This window comes from Barbus barbus (assembly GCF_936440315.1).
Source record: "Barbus barbus genome assembly, chromosome: 45".
NCBI classification, from domain to species: Eukaryota; Metazoa; Chordata; class Actinopteri; order Cypriniformes; family Cyprinidae; genus Barbus; species Barbus barbus.
This window is the reverse complement of record NC_136723.1, coordinates 21,342,094-21,363,396: the sequence shown is the minus strand read 5'-3', so window position 1 is coordinate 21,363,396 and position 21,303 is coordinate 21,342,094. Positions and strand designations below refer to the sequence as shown.

Below are 21,303 nucleotides of genomic sequence, written 5' to 3'. Positions count from 1 at the left end.
CAGATTCAATTGAGTGAGTCATTTTTAAGTAATTTCAATCCAGTTTCAAATTTTAATTCGATTCACTATTAAAAAACAGTTTAGAAGAGCCATTCATTTTCGAATTTCAACATCACTAGTAATGATAAAAAAAAAACAGAGTGATGGGTGAAACAGAGCTTTTCGAAACTCCGTTATACACCATTGCTTAGCAAAATGATTCACCAATCGGATCGCATATCGCAAATCATTTGATTCAGATCAGGACTTAGGAGCGGGTTTGTAAGACATTATCATTATCAACATTATCAAGATTGGGACTTCAGAGTGCGTATTGTGAATATTTTGATTCAGATTGGAACTTTGGAGCGCGTATCGCAAATAATTGAATTCAGATCGGAACTTCAGAGCGCGTATCGCTAATCATTTGATTCAGATCGGAACTTCGGAGCAGGTTCGTTAGACATTATTCACATCAGGACTTCAGAGTGCAGATCGCAAATAATTTTATTCAAATAGGAACTTCGGAAACCCTATCGCAAATCATTTGATTCAGATCGGAACTTCGGAGCAGGTTTGTTAGACATTATTCACATCAGGACTTCAGAGTGCAGATCGCAAATCATTTGATTCAGATCGGAACTTCGGAGCACATATCGTGAATAATTTGATTCAGATCGGAACTTCGGAGCAGGTATCGCTAATCATTTGATTCAGATCGGAACTTCGGAGCGCGTATCGCAAATCATTTGATTCAGATTGGAACTTCGGAGCAGGTTGGTTAGACATTATTCAGATCAGTACTTCCAAGCGCGTATCGCAAATCATTTGATTCAGATCGGAACTTCGGAACGCATATCGCAAATCATTTAATTCAGATCGGAAATTCGGAGCACCTATTGCAAATAATTTGATTCAGATAGGAAGGAACTTCGGAGTGCGTATCGCGAATAATTTGATTCAGATCGGAACTTCGGAGCACGTATCGCTAATCATTTGATTCAGATCGGAATTTCGGAGTGCAAATCGCTAATAATTTGATTAAAATAAGAACTTCGGAGCGTGTATCGCAAATCATTTGATTCAGATCGGAACTTCGGAGTGCATATCGCTAATAATTTGATTAAAATAGGAATTTCAGAGCGCATACCGCAAATCATTTGAATCAGATCAGAACTTCAGAGTGTGGATCGCCATTCACTTTCTTTCTTTCTTATTAAACAGTACAAAACATCAAACCATTAATAATAATAATAATTCATTACATTTATATAGCGCTTTTCTATGCACTCAAATCGCTTTACATTGTGAGGGGTTATCTCCTCATCCATCACCAGTGTGCAGCATCCACCTGGATGATGCGACGGCAGCCATAGTGCGCCATAATGCCCACCACACACCATCTTACTTTAGAGAGGAGACAGAGTGATGAAACCAATCAGTAGAGATTAAGGCAGTATATAAAAACAAAACAAAGAGAAAAGAAAGTATTCTCATTCAAATCCCTTAAGAAAATTAACCATGGTTGTAATATGGTAAAGGTGTAGTAACCATGTTTTTTTGGCGTATTGATTATGTATAACTAGTTTTACTTCAAATACCATGGTAAATCTACAGTTAGTGCAGCAAAACCATGGTTAATTTGCAGTTACCATGGTTTAACTATGTTTTTTCGTAAGGGATGTGTTGCCAGGTCAACAAAAAATGTAATAAATCATACATAGGATGAATATAGAGATGTAGCCAAACAAACTAAAGAAAACCTATTTAAAACCGAGAGAAAACTCACTTACAGCATTGCCAAGCAAGTGAATGACATTCTTCTCTTCACATTTAAGGGGGAGGGGGGTGGATTGTCTGCTGTCAAAATCAAACCTACACCCTTGTTAAACAGTTAAACACTGCATTAAAAAATTATTCCAATAGAAACTTATTTATAGAAGTGAGTATTTAGAATATTTAGAGTTCTACAGTGTAAAAAAAGTAAAATACAATTAAATTACTTTAATAAAATACATTTTTAATGGGGTGCATGTTCTAAAACACAGGTAGCCTATAATTTATTATTATTCACTATATTAATAGCTTTATTACCTGAAATAGCATATATTGTCATCTTAATGTCGTATCTTAATTCAAACTCTTTGCTTAGTCAGGTATAATTGAGATGTGAGCAATCATAATCCCACAGCTCATTTATCCGCACAATATTCCCTCATTAGTCGGATCGGTGTTGACATACTGAAGGAATGGGTTCAGCGTGTGTTTTGCAACTGAAAGCAAAACAGATATGGAAGGGGAACTGAGTGCTGTGGAAAAAACACTCTCGAAGGACAATCTGTGAGTTTTAATGAGACACAGAGGAATAGGAAGCATTTAGATGTACCATAACAAAACCAGTAAACATCTACTATTCTTCAAGTAACATCAGAGAATATGCATAGATTCATATATCAACGAGAACATATGTATATAAAGAAATAGATTCTTATAAAAGCAGCAGTACCAAAAAATAAGTAGCAAAAGCATTCTGAAAACATGAAAATTAGCTGATAATATCATCACACTCAGGCCATCCAAGATATAAATGAGTTTGTTTCTTCATCAGATTTGGAGAAATTAAGCATTCCATCACTTGCTCACCAATGGATCCTCTGCAGTGAATGGGTGCCGTCAGAGTCCAAACAGCTGATAAAAACATCACAATAGTCCACACCACTCCAGTCCATCAGTTAACATCTTGTGATCCATCATGAAGACATTTTAACCTAAAATACCTAAAACCTTCCTCCAGTGAAAAAGGAGGAAGCGTTATTATGGGTTATGGACTCTTATTTTAGCCAAAAGCAATGGCTTGAAGTTAAAAGGGTCTTAATGATGGATTTGTTTCTTACAAACACACAGCTTTTGGCTTCTCAAGATGTTAACTGATGGACTGGAGTGGTGTGGATTATTGTGATGTTTTTAATCAACTGTTTGGACTCATTCTGACGGCACCCATTCACTGCAGAGGATCCATTGCTGAGCAAGTGATGGAAAGCTTAGCTACATTTCTCCAAATCTGACGAAGAAACAAACTCATCTACATCTTGGATGGCTTGAGGTTGTGTAAATGTTCAGTTTTTTTTTTTTTCCCCTTGGTGAACTATTCCTTTAAAGACCCCACCAGTCTTGACACATCTGCTCACTACCACATTATTTCAAAATAATAGTAAAACTGCATTAAGTAACTTTTGACTAGTTGAGTGGGTTGTTGACCTGAAAAGACACGTTTAAAGCTCTTGCACACAATTGCATAAGAATGTTCTGGCTCTTTTCTGCAGGTAAATTGTTGGTTTCAGCAGCCCTTGTGAATTCACTGGAAGCTCCACGTGATTCTCAGCCTTTAAAGTTCTGGAAGATCTCGGCCACCTCCAGCCAGCTCCGGAAACACGCCAGACCCTGGTCCCGGATCTGCTTTCGGCCTTTGTCTGTGATCACCTGACCATTCTCCTTCACGATGACCAGCTTTGGTAAGGCTGTGATGTTGTATCTCTTCTTCAGTTCGCTGGAAAAACAGCAAAAAAAACACGTCAAATCACACAACTGACAACACAGAGTTATGCTTCGTAGCTAGTTTCCATACAACAATATAACATTTTCTGAAACAGCTTTAAATGTGATATTTCAAATCAACAATTTTGACCAAACAGACGTTGCCATTTTAAAAGGTATAATGCAATAAAACTAAATGGTAAATAGCTGCTGATTTAAGATGTGTAATGCAATCAATAAAGTAAAATACAGTACAAAACCATCTAAAAAGAAATTCTAGTTAAAATTAATAAAGCCTTGTTATCCATGCTGTTTTTCAAAATTATTAACAATACAATAACTTATTTATATTGACTGATATTACAATATATAGCAATAAATTGCAATTGTTACATAATATATTAGCATACATACACTCAAAATCATGATTTAAGGTTTCTATGCTGTTTTTCCAAAAATAAATAGAATAATGACATGTTTATTTATATCGGTAAACACAAATATATAGTAATATTTGCAATTTATATATATTTTAAATTTAAAAATACAGTACAAATCTAAATACAAAAAAAAGGAAATCAAACTAACCATAATTTTGACCAAACAGATATTGTTGTCAATTTAAAATATATAATGCAAATGCAAAAAAGCCTACAAATAGTTGTTTTCCATTATATTTACATAGAAAATAGAATAATTAAAATATATATATATTTTATTTATATTTACTGATATGTCAATATGAAGTAATAATAGCATTTTTTATATATTTATCTATAGATGGGTAGATTGATCTACTTTGCAGTGTTTCAATTTAACATGAAATCATAAAAACTGCATTTAAAATAATTATAGAAGATTTAGCCAACATGTAGATGAAGTTCAACACTTAATTAGCTCGGATTAAATTTTGTAATTACAAAATTTCACAGAAAAATAAATAACATTTTAGACTTGAGCATAATTACAGCTATTTATTTTATATGCTACATTAATTTATTAAATAGACTTTAAGCAATGACTTTTTCAGGCTTGAAAATCACATTTTTAAAATTCCCTGATATTCCCATAACCTGATTAATGCAATAAAATATCACACACGTGCAGAGAAACTACACAGACTGTCTATTTATAACATAATCCTTCAACTCTCTATCTCTCTCTGTGTGTGTGTATTAAACCTCTTATCAGGGACAGACTGAAAGCTGTAATGAAAGGTTACTGTGGCAGAGACATAATAACTCTTGCATGAATTCAAACGCAATGCAACTCACTGTTTATAGGGATCCGTCCAGGGCAGAGCCAGCCAGTCCCCGTGCATGTCATGATAATACTCCACCATGTCTTCTGTGGATTTATCCGAGGACATGAAGACGATCTCAAACTGGGCAGGAGGCTCGCTCTCCTCCACCAGCTCGGTGTAGAAATCACACAGCAGCGGGGTGAAGTCTCGACACGGCGGACACCATCCGGCGGAGAAATACAGACCGACCACTTTATTCCTGAGCGCTTCCTCTGGATCCACCAGATCTCCTTCTTTATTCACCAGAGTTCGGCCTGCAAACACCTCGACCATCGCTCAGGAGTTACTGTCCACCTGGATAAAGCGCCTGACTTACTGTTCAAGTCTCGTAAAGTGTGGAAAACACCTCTACTCAATGTTCACTGCGCACTCTAGCGAGTCATTTGACAGCGTTGCTCGTATTTACAAAGAGTTAGGCTCATGAATATTAATGACGCACCCGGGACGTTCGACTACTGATTTGCTGACAGCGGCGTTGGAATGCAGACGCTGGTCAGATGGTTTAGCTCATGAATATAAATGAGGTAAGTGGTAGACGCTCAGGGAAGGTTGCCGAGCAACGTAAAAGCTACATAATTAATATTCATTAGATAAGGGTACGCCGTCATATGATTCGTCTGCTCAGTGTGATGGACAGCTGAGTCAACCAATCAAGATTTTGAGCGCGGTTGCCATCATTCATAAGTGGAACGAATTCCTTATTATTGAAAAAAAGTTATCAATTCTAAAAAGTTCTAATTAACATGATTTAAAGTAGCAACATAAACTAAAGTGAAGATGCCCGGATTCACCAATTATTAACCATAATCTAAGGTAACGTTAATTATAAATATTAGCCAATAATTCTGAGTGTCCAAACGTTTCTTTAACCATTTAAATTGAGCTTGCATTTTCCAATAAATTATCGTAAGGATAATATAATTTAGAGACTTTACATTTACAAATTTTGAGGCGCAAATCCCAATTTAAATTTTACTTTTTAAATAAAAATACAAAATAAGAAAAACGTTCAATTCATTTAATTTAGCTTGAATACTTATGATTTTTCAAAACATTAAAAGGGCATAAAGAGGCAGTCATTCAGATAAAGATTCCCACACACACACATTCACATGAACTTTTTTAATCTTATAAGGATAGACTTACATAATAATTATAAAAATTACTTAATGAATTAAGTAACAGGTTTTAAAATGTGTTTATACTTAAATGAAAACAAAATGAACTATCTACATGTTAAAAAAAAAAAAAAAAAAAAAACTGATTCGGTCCAATAGAAGCCATTTACCTATACGTGAAAGAACATGAAATTTTAACTATACATGTATCTGCAACAATCATCAAATTGCACTGCATTTTTGTCGATCTTTTCTCTTTTTTATACAAAGTAATTAAAGAGCAACAGCATCTTAAAGGGACCATATGTTCAATTCTCTCAGAGTAGTTTAAAGTGTGCGTTTGCTCTAATTCTACATCTACACGCTTGAATTAGATATGTGATATTCAATACATGCACACATTAGCCCGCTCAACATATGTGATTATGTCCCAATTTCGTCGCGTAAGGCCTGTTTCTTCGTTAAATATGGCACTATTCATAGAAACGTAGTAAGTTTGTCCTGTAGCAGAACTGTGTCAGAAGGATATGATCCCTCAAATGCTGTTTTAACACTGGTTCCTTGCCTTGGATTGGCACGCCACACAACACCAGTGCGTTTGTTCTTATAGAGCAAAGCAGAAAATAAAATACTTAGTTTAACCTTTGTTTTTACTTAGAAATGTATTCAAAAACCAGAACAGAAACGTCACAATTAGCAACACAATAAACGGAAACTTTCATTTAGGGAACGAATAGCCGAAATAAAAAAGACAGGTACACATGCATCACACTAACATACGATAACAACTCTACTCATATCATGCAAAAAGAACGGTCTAGTTTTTGTCGTTTTTTTTCTTTTTGAAATTTCCCACGTCGACCTGACATCAAAACACAGTACGATACTACAGTAGGTACATGTAAAAGGCCAATCCCATGAGTATGTCTTTCTGAGGGGTCCATTTGCATATTGACACGTCTGTTGTCCACTGGATAAGACACGACTCAAGCGACGATGAGCTCATGTGGCCGCGGTGAGGGACGCCTCGCAAGTCACCTAGCTCTTGTTTGGAAAGGAAAAGTAGATCAACGGTCCCGGGATGAAGCTTGACCTCTGCGTTTGGGCCGCTGCTTTATTTGGTAGGCCGAGCGGGTCGCCCGCATTAAGGTTTCCAGGGCAAAACATGGAGAATCACGAATATCTTTACGCACTTTACTGGGTGAAGCGTTTCAAAAAAGCATCGGGAAATGTCTAGCTCACATTTCACCCCAAGATCATAAGAAAAGTTATATGCATATAATGTGTATCAAGATTTTAATTTATATCTATATATATCTACATATACACACATATGTGTGTGTGTGTGTCTTAAACGTCTATCTTTTTTTTTTTTAAAGCTTTTCTTTTACAGAATTAACAGTTCAAATATAAATACTTTGCATATTTTGTGGTAATAGTAAAAAAAATTAAAATAATTTATAATGCCTGGACAGGGTGTTTACAGTATTACATGTTGCTTTGCACTCATGTATTTTTGCATTAGGCAATGACAATTTGAAGAAAAATGTACTTAAATGACTTGGAAAGAAAAGCTTTTTTATTTCGATCATATGTCGTCTAATTTGATTTTGGAGTGAAATCTGACCTGTGCATTTCTTGGTGTCACCCTTCTAGTGTTGTGCATCGATGCAGTAGACAGCGGCTTGAGAACAAGAGAAACGCTTCATGTGTGAAAACAGGAACGCCGTAACCGAAAGCAGCACAAAATAATGCAAAACACATGTATCTGCAAGGACTTCTTCAAACAACGTAACATTCCTCGGAGGGGGCCTTCGGGTCATTTCGTACAAGTCTAATGGGAACACACAAACCTTCAGACAAAACACACGTTTAAAAAAAAAAAAACAGTGAGGTCAATATCGAGGCACAGACGTTTAGGCTCGCAGACAGGCAAAGCGACAGAGAAATCTCCCCAAGGCTGATGAAAGAAAAACAACGCAAAAGTCACGGGGTGCAAAGAAATTCCTGAATACTTTCTTCGTTATTGCATCAGCGTTTTCTAACCGTTACGGGATTAAACACTTTGTGTGATTAGTATTGTGTAACATCTCTAAATACTTCGGGGCATTGGGTAACCGTATAATTTTTAGTGCCAAAGAGTCAAAATCATGTGCTAAACCATTTATCTACACCAAGAGGAAATGTCCACACTATGCAATATGATACAATTAGTGGGCATTTTGTACATTTTAAGAAGCCCATTAAGTAAATTAAGTGAAATAAACGTTATATCAATGTTAGATCAATGTTAAATCAACGTTCCAAATATGAAATGCAATTGAAAACAAACAGGGGAGCAAAACAACTCTCGAACTTTAGTGCTTGAAATAACAAAAGCTGCATTAGCGTTTACTCATGGTAATGAGATATATATATATAAAAAAGAAGAAAACAAAATACATTAAAACAAAACGGTAGGGTTCCACGCCACAAATGCCTACGTTTCATTGACAGCAGAGCTCGTGTGCGCAATTCTGGCGGGAACCAGAAGACGGAGGGATAAAACAAGAAACATCTGGCAACCGACTCAAAGATGTCAAGGACAGAAATATGTCTTATTTACAGACATTTTCTCCCGCCCTCCACCTCCTGGCACTTTTACGAGGTTTAGGGCGTCCCGAACGCTCCCCATTCTTCACGGACCGCTGCGTTTCTCACGTCTGAAAGGATAAATGCCTCGCACATTTAATTTTCAATGTTTCCCCAGGATCGACGCACGCCGCTGGCTTGAATTTTTAACCCAAGACGGAGCTGTAACAGTCCAACAGATGAACACTTTAACGTCTCAGAACGGCCAGATGAGATTTTCCCAACGAACATCTTTGTAACAACCAACAGGAATGGGAAATGCTCGAGACGAACCTCTGAAATATGAAGCTACGTGTATGTCGGGGGATGTGATGTCCGTTCATCCTACAACGATAAGAGACACTTGACTAGCGGTAATCCACCGAAATATCCAGCGTTCCATTTCCAAACGATGTTACGAGAAATGTTCCGAGAGAACTTTTGGCAAAAAACGTTTGTGTGGATCACATGGTTGTGAAACTCCTCCCCCTCTCCTCATCTCGTGATGCGCCTTACGATGTTTTCACCAGGTCATAGACATAAATGTGAAAGTCGTCATCAAACTTGATGAAGTAGACAGAGGGCTTGGCCTCCACCTGATGGATAACCATGCCAGTTCGTTTCGAGCCGTCCTCTTTGGCGTATTCCACCTGCTTCCCCACGAGGCTGTCTACCACCTCTCCGGGCTCACGCTCCGCCGGGGGCGAGTCGTCTGAAACACACGAGAACCATCATTATTAAAGATAGAAATGACCCTTTGAATGATAAAAACTACTCATTTAACTGCACATCCCATAACACACTGAAAATAAATAAAATAAAAATAGTAGAATGTAATTGCATTTATTTATAAAAAAAATTAATAAATAAATAAATTAAAAAAACTACCAAAAACCTCGTCAGTTAATAATTTCAGTTTTGAATTGTTAAATGTTATGAAGGCTTGTTCCTGACAAGGGATGGTAGCTGTGAGATTTTAATCTCACAATTGTCTTTTTTTTCTTCTTGCAATTCTAGACAAAATTGCTAAATATAAACTCAGAAATACAAATACAATTTTAAAATTACCATTCCTTGGTGGAAACAAGCTTCCATAATGTCAAAAAAATAAAAAACTCATAATTCTGATATAAATGTGTAATTCTGAGAAGGTCCAAATTATGAGATTAAAATGTCGCAACTATAATAATAGTAATAATAAATAAATAAAATTATACACTAAATAAATATTAATATTTAATTGTACAATAACAACTTTATATAATATTTTAGTGTATATATATATATAATATTTTAATGTATATATACACACACAACAGTATTAAATATTATATAATAATATATAATTATACTATACATAATATTAAAAATAGTTAGTTACAAAATTTAGTTAATTACAATATTACTACAAAATAAGCATATGAAAGTTTGTGGGTGGCAAGATTTTTTATATTTCTGAAAGAAGTTTCTTCTGCTCATCAAGGATTAATTTATTTGACCAAAAATACAGTCAAAACTGTAACATTGTGAAATATTATTACAATTTCAACTAACAGTTTTCTATGTGAATAGATTTTAAAATAGTGATGCAAATCTGAATTTTCAGCTTCATTAGTCCAGTCTTCAGCATCACATGATCCTTCAGAAATCATGCTAATATGCTGATTTGCTGCTCAAGAAACATTTCTGATTATTATCAATGTTGAAAACATTGTGCTGCTTCATATTTTCGTGGAAACTGAGATACATTTTATTTTTCAGGATTCTTTGATGAATAGAAAGTTCAAAAGAACAGCATTTATTTGAAGTAGAAGCCATTCTTAACATACATACATATATATATATACACATACTGTCCGTTTTGATCCATTTAATGCATCCTTGCTGACAAAAAGAGCATAAAAATAATGAAAACCTACATTGGTCTATCACTGCTACTAACAGCCCACTACAGAGGTCAAATGTAAAGAGCAGTTAGCACATTTTAAACACATTATTTCAACAGGAGCACTGAAGACACTCACTGGAGTCTGGCATGATCCTCAGATCTCCGTCTTTATAGTCGTCGAGCAGCTGATACATGTAGAGCACCGGGTCTTTTTCGTACGTGATGTAGAACCACGTGTTCATGATGGGCGCCCGGGCCAGAACCATTCCCCTCCACTCGTTCTTAGTGCCGTCCTCCGTCTCGAACATGTGCTCCACGGCTTTGCCGATCATGGTGTCGGCCAGGTGAGCGTCACTGATGCGCGTCGAGGCTGAAAAACACACGGGACAACATGAGTGTGAGTGGCAGGACCAGAAACATCCACAGCGTGGAAATCTGAGTCCTATAATTCACTCTTGATTTATAGCTGTGCATGAACATAAGTCATGGTCAGATCCATCAAAGATGCTTCAGATTTATTGAGCTTTATTGCTGATTTGGAGAGAATCCAGTTTACACTTTGACTTTAATTCAACACCTTAATGTATTTAACTGAACAGATTCAACAACATTTTAAGAAGAGTTTGTTTGATCAATCAGAATAGAATCTAATTGAAGAATTTTTGTTATTTGCTTGTTTAAGAATATTTATTATGATCAATAGGAATACAACATTTAAAAAAATATTAACATAATATTAATAATTTCATAATAACTCTGAAAAATATAATTATTAAATTCATAAATGTTATGGGCAATATGAGTGGAATATTTAAAAAAATATTAATATAATTAAATTCATATTCACACAGTCAGCCCTAAAACAAACAGAAAGTATATGCTTCAGCTAATATTTCACCATTTTATTTAACGAGCTACATGAGTGCAACATTTAAAAAAAATATTAATAAAATATAACAGTTTAATTAATATTCACACCTTTAGCCCCAAAACAAAAATTTATTCATTTTCTTTCTGAAAATTATAATAAAATTCTTAAATGTTTATTATGAGCAATGAATGCAATATTTAAAAACAATTAATATAATAATTAAATATTCACACATTCAGCTAAAAAAAAATGCTTCACCTAATATTACCTAAATATTTTTAAATTCATACGTTATATTTATTGAGCAATGAGTGCAACATTTTAAAAATATTTATACAATTTCAAAATTTATATTCACACATTCAGCCCTAAAACACAATCAGAAAAATTACGCTTCACCTAATATTTAACTCTGAGAATTATAATTAAATTAATTCAATAAGTGCAACATTTAAAAAATATTAAATACAATAATAATAAAATTAATATTCACACTAGGCGTACTTTTTGATAGCAATCTTTCCTTCGAAAAATATGTTTCTTGCATTTGTAAAACTGCATTTTTCCATCTTAAAAATATATCTAAATTACGACCTATGCTCTCAATGTTAAATGCAGAAACATTAATTCATGCATTCATGACCTCGAGGCTAGATTATTGTAATGCTTTATTGGGTGGTTGTTCTGCACGTTTAATAAACAAACTCCAGCTGGTTCTTAATGCAGCAGCTAGAGTTCTTACTAGAACCAGGAAGTATGACCACATTAGCCCAGTTCTGTCAACACTGCACTGGCTCCCTATTAAACATCATATACATTTTAAGATATAAAATAAAATGCAGGCCAGCTGCATTAACAGTCACTAACGATGCAGCTCGATTAAATTGGTTTGCTCTCTTCTTTCTACAGTATGTCTGCTGTCAGTGAATGAAGTAAAGCAGGTACCGAGCCTGTCTGGCAGGACCTCGAGTCCCTGCACCCTCTCGTCTTTATGCAGCTCCAGGCCGTAGACGCAGTCGAAGCCATCGTATTTGATCAGGTAGAGCGAGGGGTTGACGGGCACCTGGTCTAACACAGTGCCTTTCCACTGCGACGCCGCAACGCTACCCTCCTTCCAGATGTGCTGGATCCGGCAGCCCACGATGTTCCTCCGCGGCTGAGCCACTGCTTTGGTGGGGCCTACGCTGCTTTTGTGTTTCCTGTCAGATCATAAACATTAGCATTAACGTCGCTCAGAAATTAGAGCATTTACATTCCCCAGACGCTGAATTCTGAATCAGTTTCAAGGTGAAGGGCGTCGTTTCAACAACAACAACAAAAAATAACACTTGATCCATATGGTATTGGTTGGGATAGTCGTATAGATCTCGTCCAAAACAAAGAGAAAATATTTTAACATTTAAAATAACTGACTAAACGATTGCACACTTCAGCTTTAATCTTTAATTTTATGCTTTAACTAACATTCAACAAATTAATAATTAAATTCATAAATTTTATATTTAGTATAATCTATTTGAGGTTAATATTTTAAAAAAATATAAAAAATGATAATATAGTATATATAAAACAAGCAAATAAATTAACATAATATTTAATATTACAATCAGTGACATTTTAAAAATGAATATATAACAATTGATATTTAAGTGTTCAATCCAATACACAATGTGAAAATTAATCTGCATTGTTAATCCTTTTGATCTTTTATAAAAAAAAAAAAAAAAAAAAAGAAATCACAAAAATCTAACCTTTCATTGTATAAGCATTTAAAATGGGGGGGGAATACTAATCATGTTTTTTCTCAAATACACGTTGGACACAATTATTGGCACCCCTAGAAATTCTTGTAAAATATCTTCCCATTCATTTTCACAATTTTGAGCACTCCGGGGGGGGTGATTATGAACATGAAATTATCCAGCCATGGCTTCCTGTTTCACAGAAATATAAATAGGAGGGAAAACAAAGCCCAAATTCCCTTAATCATCCATCACAATGAGAAAAACCAAAGAATATATTTCTGATGTGCAGCAAAAGATAATTGAGCTTCACAAATTAGTGAAGTGGCTTTAAGAAAAGAGCTAGAGCAGGGCATCAGGGCAATAATTAAGAATTTCCAATCAACAGAAAATGTTACGAAACTGCCTGGAAGAGGACGTGTGTCTATATCATCCTAATGCACGGTGAGAAGGAGAGTTTGAGTGGCTAAAGACTCTCCAAAGATCAAAGCTGGAGAATTTCAGAAAATAGATGAGTCTCGGGGTCAGAAAACCTTTAAAAAAGGACACGACTGGAACTTCAAATAGGACTGGCTTCTATGGTCAGATGAAACTAAAAAATGAGATATTTAGCAGCAAACACTCAAGATGGGTTTGATGAACACAGGGATAAAAAGTACCCCATGTGTACAATGAAATATACTGCTGTATTTTTGATGTTGTGGGCCTATATTTCTGCTGGAGGTCCTGGACATCTTGTTTAGACGCATGGCATCATGGATTCTGTCAAATACCAACAGATAAAAAATCAACAACTGACTGACTCTGTTAGAAATCTTATAATCTTATAATGGTCCATGTTTGGATCTTCCAACCGGACAATAATCCAAACACAAACCTCAAAAACAACACAAAAATGGGTCACTGAGCACAAAACCAAGCTTCTGCTGGCCATTCCAGTCCTCTGACCTGAACCCTGTAGAAAATGAGTGAGGTGAACTGAAGAGAAGAACCAACATGGAGCTGTGAATCTGAAGGGTCTGGAGTGATTCTGGATGAAGGAATGGTCTCTGATCTCTTGTCAGGTGTTCTCTAACCTCATCAGGCATTATAGGAGAAAATTTAGAGCTGTTAAACTGGCAAATGGAGGTTTCAAAAAGTATTGAATAAAAAGGTGCTGTTAATTGTGGCCAATGTGTATTAAGAGAAAAACATTTATTTCATAATAATATTTACCCACCATTTTAAATTCTTATTATCCAATGAAACGGTACATTTTTGTGAATTGAAATAAAAGATTAAAAAGATTAACAATGCAGATGAATTTTCACAGCCTTCTTTGATCATATTTACCAAGGGTGCCGATATTTTTGGCCTTGACTGTATATTCAGCCATAAACCCCAGGCAACAACAAAAAAGCGATTTACCTAATATTTAACTCTGATAATTATTATAAAATATATTATTACAATCATTATGAACTAAACATTTAAAAATATATTAATATCATAACGATTTAATTTATATTTCTGTTCAATTCACAATCAAATAAAAAACACAATCTTAAAATTTGACTATGGTAATTATTATATTCAGAAGTGTTATATTTATTATGATCAATATGAAAAAAAACATTTTATGATATTAGCATAATGTAATATAATATTATAGTTAAATTCATATTCACACATTCAGCCCTAAAACACAAACACACACACACACACACACACACACACACAAAAAGCTGTACCTAATATTTAACTCTAAAAATGATAATAAATGCATTTATTATGATTGCAGCCTTTTTTCTTTTTAAATATTAATAATATAATATAATCCACACACTAAAACAAGAAAATAAAATTATTAAATTAATATAAATTCATTGCTATATTATGAGCATAATATTTTGTAAAATAATAATTAAGATTCGCACATTCAGCCCTAAAACACAATTAAAAGAAAACTTACTTATGAGAATTCTTTTTCTTCATCATATTTGCAGAGACACCAGCATGCCCTTCAATCACAGACACAGCAAACATGGTTAATATTAAAGACATTTCAGACGATGATCTTCAGAAGGCTCATCAGAAATCAAAGGGCCGCTCTAACCTGCATCAGCTCTGGATCTCTGGGCCGCGTTCTTCCCGAATGGGGTCTTCATTCATCTGTGTGTGGGGGAGCAGCCCGGCTGCCGCACTAGGGTGAAAATATCGTCTACTCTTTCTGATGAATGAAAGAGTATCAGGGAAGATGGGATTCAACCTAAAGGGGGTAGTCAAAATAAAAGAAAAGAAAAAACGCTGGCATGTAACGCGCTCGCCCGATGCCCGTCTGACGGGTCGCCCTCTCAGGGCCCGCACAGATGGGTACTGATCCACACCTCCTTCAGAAGGGCTCCAGCAACCTAAAAAACACAGGAACGTCAGCTTAAACGTTTAGAAAATGCTCTGGAAATGTAAACGGTCACATTTTAATTGAATGAGAGTGAAGATGCTTTAACGTTAATGAGCCACAAGTGCCAAATTACATGCGATTTACAGTTGAGGAGAACAACTTCATGAAGCTTAAAGCTGCGGTCCGTAACTTTTACCTCTTACAATTGTAGTATTACAATAAATCGCGCTACCAATGGTGATTAAATCTAAAGATCGGTTAGTTCATATCACATCTAACTGTGCAAAGTATTATCGTTGTTATACTTTGTTCTCAAATTATTAATGTTAACAACATCAGCATTGCGTGACTATGAGTATAGTATTAGGGTGTAGATTTTTGTACAGTCTAATATCTAATTGTCATACCATTCAAATTTCATATTAAGAAATTATTTTAATCCAAAAAGCAAATTAATCTTCCTTCAAACTGGTTCTATTTAAAATACAAAAACTTGTGTAATCCTATGTTGGTTATCTGTAATCAGAAACACATTTGGAATATAATTTAATTTCATTCACATGTGTTTCATAAACACATAATCCTTTCTGGATTACAAAATGATAAATGTAACTATTCTAGCAGCTGTGAGATAAGGCTATAAATGATCCGGCACCTGCAGGATCCTCTCATGCGATAGCCTACTAGCCGGGACAACTTCTTTATATTTACAGACGTGATGTAACGACGCAGTGCCATGCTCGAATTTCCCACGAAATCCTACCTGTACCACTCAAATCAGAAAACATTAGTATAAGATAACCGTTGTGAATCGGGCTAAAGTAAGGCGATAGTTTTGAACACTGGCTGGTTATGTAATTTCTCAAATATTGATTTCGGATCATTTTTAACCAAAAAAAGTTACGGACTGCAGCTTTAAGTCAAATATTAATAAATACTAAGTTGGATACTAAAATGTAAAAAAAACAAAAAAAAAACATGGAAAATGGGGTCAAATGTGATTATGTTGACATTGAATGGCTAGTTCACCCAAACATTTGAATTGTGTCATTTATTCACCACCTTATGTTGTTCAACCTCTATGAATTTCTTTATGCTGAACACACACAATTTTTTTTTTTTTGGAGAATGTTGGTAACCAAACAGTTGCCATTGACTTCTATAGTATTTTTTTCCATACTATGGAAGAAGTCAATAGGGACCATCAACTGTTTGGTTATGAACTTTTCAAAATATCTTTTATGTTCAAAAGAAGAAAAAATAAAAGATTATAATTTTCATTTTTAGGTGAATTGTCCCTTTGAGGCAAGACACTGCAAGCAAAAACATTTTTCATGCACAGGTCAATTTGAGATATTGGTTTATCTTTTTTTAATGTGATAAACCAATAATTTATAATGTTTATATTTTTATAATGTGTTATTTCAGACATACAAAAACGCCTCAATCGCTTAATCGGAGACGTTCTTGTCTTCCCCTGCACCGGAGTCGACACAATGGCGGACAGCTCTCAGCTCACTCAGGGCGGGTCTAAGGTAAGACGGCCTTGTCAATCAACTATCGTGGGAGGGGCCTGAACAGAACTACATCATTCTGACAGGAATCTCAGAACAGCCTGATTTGAGAAAGGGGATTTTAATAATAGGGATTTAAAAACAAAACAAAAAAAAAACACTTTTGCATCCGATGGCCACTTTAAAGTTTGTTTGTCCTCGTCAGTAATATTTTTTATTGTTTTATTCACATCTATATTCTGAAGGTTTTTATAGACGGGTTTGTTCATTCACTCTGATTTAACCTATATAACATCTAATTCCTAAAAACATTGTGAAATTGTATGGCTGTTGACAGTATTTTCTGATTTATGGAGTGATAAAAAGAGAAATCCAAAATCCTCTCTTTAAAAACCTTTAACATTTCAGCAAAACCAAACAAGAATTTTGAACCTGGCTTTATCCAATGTTCAGATCTATTAAAATTAGTGCACATTCAAATATATAATGCCTTGTTTGCATATTTAAATATAACGCTTCAGAAAACTTGCTGTAATATGACAATTTTATTTTCCATTTCTATTCGCCTGTGGTGTCTTGCGTTTATAAAATGCTCAGGGAATGCAAAGAGTCAAATTTTAATAATCAATTCATAATAATGAAGACCCTTCATGTTAATGAGCCACAAGTGTCAAAATACATGCATTTTTCAAAGTGCTTTGTAGTAGACGAGAACAAATTTCATGAAGAATGTTGGTAAACAAGACATTTTTTCATTGTATTCTTCATCCATGCAATAGAAGTCAATGGAAACCCAAACTGTTTGCTGGTCAACATTCTTCAAAATATCTTCTTCTATGTTCCACAGAACAAAGAAAGTCATTCAGGTTTGGAACGACATGAAGGTGAGTAAACAATGACAGAATGCTCATTTATGGGTGAAATATTTCAGAGAATAACTTAATACTTGACGAGTTGAATCCTGAAACGTAAAAAAACATGGTAAATAGGCTCTATATCAAAATATGTGACTTTTGATCAAATTTCAACGCCATGTAAAAGCATAAGTCTTTATGCTTTGCAAATCGGCATTCATTAAAAATTGCACCCATCTGATGTCCCAATGCTCAAAATACCAAAGAAACCAGAGCAGATGAGCCATGACATGAGACTTGCATTATTCAGGAAACCAAGCAGACACCGTTATACAACACAGGAGTATGCTACAAGCACAGGGACCTCGGGGCTTCCTTACACCACGTCAGCCGGCTAGACGACGACAAACTCATTTATTCTACCAGAATGTCCAACTGAATCAAAACCATAACATGTTTTATAAAACAGTCCATTGCACATGAACATGACCTAGTGCAATCCAACTGCAATTGCATTTCTTGCTATTTTCCAACACAGCTGGACTCTCAATTTTCTGTAACTGCCATGAAAATAACGAGCTAGACAGGAACATTAACTCAAGGTCAGTCCTCCTTTTCTAAGGCATCCTGCCATGATACTTTTAGATAAAGATGTTGAGATGATGCCAAAGTTATTAAGTCACTTGACCCGAGTATTTGCCATGTTTGTCCTCAATATATTTAAAATATCCCTCATGCACCTTTCAAATCAACTCTTATTTCAGTTTCTGCTGTTATATTTTGACAAAAACACAGACATTTCAGCCCAACATACAAGAATTTAAAAATGTAGTATTTAATAATTGTAATTATTTTCAATGGTGGTTCTTACTCTAAATTATAGTATTTTTGCTGAATTACATTGATTTACTTCAATGCAACATCAATTGAATTAAAGGCAACACAAATACCATCATAATGCACAAATACGCTTTATGTTCTTTGTTTTCACATTAAAATCTAGGATAAAACTGCAATGATTTTCTTTAAGCAAAATATTTCCTATTTTCTGAGGTGAAACCAGACCCAGACATGTTCTTGACAGGTTTGGCCTACATTTTTCCCTGGCTAATATATTGTGCCTTAAGTTAACTATATTTTACATAAACCTACACTCATGATAATGGATCTCCAATGCTGTCAAAATCGTGGCTATAACTCGATGGTGTTGATGATGGAGCAATTCTGTATATGCAATAAATGCATTTTCCAGAGTATGAGAATCTAATATATTTTGGCTGTAGAGGCAAAAGTACTGAGCTGTATCAAATATTGGCCAGTGGCTGCTATAATGACAGTGTCTGACAACGCTGAATGCAATTAAAGCAAGGGAATTTACAGCTCAATTATGCAGGAAAATGGTGTTATTGAAAAGTATTCATAACGTGGTGGGACTGACCAATTGAAACCAAGGAAAGGATATAAAAGGAAAATTATAGTTTTAGAGCCGTAAGGATATGTAAAGAGTCCAGGAGGACAAGATATATAAATAAAATTATGCACACACATGCATTATACATTTACGTATATATGAATGTGTTTCGCTTTATTTGGAGTGGTTGGTCCACAAAAATAATGCAATTCAGAAGCTAAATAAAGGCTTAAATCAAGCCCACCGCAGTGGCTGTTTCTCTCCTTTACAAGCCTAATTGATCAATTAATCCTCCAGAGGTGCCCTACAAAACTCTTCAGCAGACTGTCATGAAATACAAATGAACCACCGCCCCCTTCCAAACAAGCCCCCCGAATGATTCATGTCATTGTTCCTCATGGAAATTTAGCAGACTTTCTCAATGCAACCTGATCATTGAGCATCAGATGAGACTAATGAATTCAAGACCTTACATTTCAAATTGGCCAGAACCTTCAACAATGCAGTGAGATCAGATGGCCAGATTGGGTTTCAGTGCTGCCATTAACAGCCAAGATGACAAGCAGTACTGCATTTTAGTGAAAACGACCAAATACACACACATGAGAAACAGCTTGCATGTGTACAAAAAGCATCCTTTTTGAAGAAAAAAGGCATTACAGAGAGATACCAGCTAACATGGAGGACTAAAGAAAGCATTACATTGCATACAGACCGCATTTAGCCATTTAACGATCAAAACAAGGCAGAAAAGAGCAATAAGTGCGCGTTTTGTGAGCACAAAATCGCAGTTTATCATTAGAAACATTCAAATCTGTCTGGCTAACTGACTCCATCTCGCTAACTCTCTTCATTAAACGCTACATATTCACCACCAACGCAGCCAGGGATCTTATTATAAATGCTACGACTGCATACAAATCATCCAAGAGGAACAGAAAGCCATAAAAGAGCGTTAAATGATAAAAGTGTGTGACTAAACGCAGTGCAATAGCTCATAGCTCGACGCAGCTCAACGGCTCCAGCCGCCATTTTGGCTCAAGCTCTTATTTACAATTCCGCAGCAGAAACAAAGGAAGCACAAGAAACACATTTTCAGCAGAAACGTCTGGATCCAGCGTCGCCCCAAAACCCCCTTCACTCCCTCCACTGTAGCTCTGAGCTCAATCTGGTCGCATTTCGCTTTTTTTATTCAAGTGCAATGCATAAATGTGGCATTTGTGGCATGGATGCTCGCTTACCCCGGGTTTATTTTAGAAATTCACGCATATTGCGGCATAAAAAGTATTTCCACTCCAGCTCTGCCTCACTGTGTGTTCAATGAGCAGCGTTTGATGAGCGCAGGCGGCCCCGAATGCGGCCGAGCTCTTGCCCTCCCCTCCTCCGCTGCCATATAGTGCGCCGCTTGCGCTGTGCGCGAAGCCTTCCTGCCAAATAGTGCGCCGCCGACCGTTTCGCATCGGCTTTCTTCGGCCGCGTTCGGCTCGGCTGGGCGAGGATGTTTGCGCATGCGCAAGCACTGCGACATGAGTTCGGAGACATGACTGTCCCCCACAAAAACCCACTGACAATAGACAATAATGTCTGTAATTAGATGGGCTGGATGGTGCTATACTTTACATGAAAATTAGTTTATGAATTCACCATTAGCCTACGCAATCTGTTTTATATAGCATAAAGGGCCGTGTATTTTTTTTTTATTAAAAACTTATAATGAAATATTCACTCAAAATAGGTAAAATTAAATATTACGTATCAAGATGTTTATTAAGACTTGTTATTAAGATTTATTTTTGTTGATTTTATGAAAATTGTAAAATAAAATAATGTCTTGTAAATTATAAGTTTAATACAGCAGGATCTAATTTTTGCTCTTTTATTTTTGGCTTTTGTAAGAGATCTTAAAAAGCATGAAATAAGAATATTAAGATGACAAGAGATAAAAAGTGTACTTGAATAAATAAAACATATAATTATTAATTTTATTAAATTATATTAATTATATAACATTTCTATTTTATACAATTAATTGTTATTTATATTTTGGATTGCCTGTAAAAGGTTTGCATATTATAAAATTATGTAATACATTTTTGTAA

At 35.3% G+C, this 21,303-nt stretch overlaps 2 protein-coding genes across 2 annotated transcripts; both read right to left on the bottom strand.

Moving 5' to 3' along the window:
- Nucleotides 1-2,311: 2,311 nt before the first annotated feature.
- Nucleotides 2,312-5,236, bottom strand: LOC306864162 (nucleoredoxin-like protein 2). The gene is made up of 2 exons (XM_079407915.1): nucleotides 4,788-5,236; nucleotides 2,312-3,526 (listed from the first exon to the last, which is right to left on the bottom strand). Exons 1-2 carry the CDS (start codon nucleotides 5,087-5,089, stop codon nucleotides 3,358-3,360), a joined length of 471 nt encoding a protein of 156 aa, XP_079264041.1. The 5' UTR covers nucleotides 5,090-5,236; the 3' UTR covers nucleotides 2,312-3,357.
- A 683-nt stretch (nucleotides 5,237-5,919) lies between these two features.
- On the bottom strand, nucleotides 5,920-20,604 carry LOC306864161 (spindlin-Z-like). The gene is made up of 6 exons (XM_079407914.1): nucleotides 20,446-20,604; nucleotides 15,141-15,435; nucleotides 14,997-15,045; nucleotides 12,249-12,502; nucleotides 10,569-10,802; nucleotides 5,920-9,256 (listed from the first exon to the last, which is right to left on the bottom strand). The coding sequence occupies exons 2-6, from the start codon at nucleotides 15,190-15,192 to the stop codon at nucleotides 9,057-9,059; spliced, it is 789 nt and encodes a 262-aa protein (XP_079264040.1). The 5' UTR covers nucleotides 15,193-15,435; nucleotides 20,446-20,604; the 3' UTR covers nucleotides 5,920-9,056.
- Between the last annotated feature and the right edge of the window lie 699 nt (nucleotides 20,605-21,303).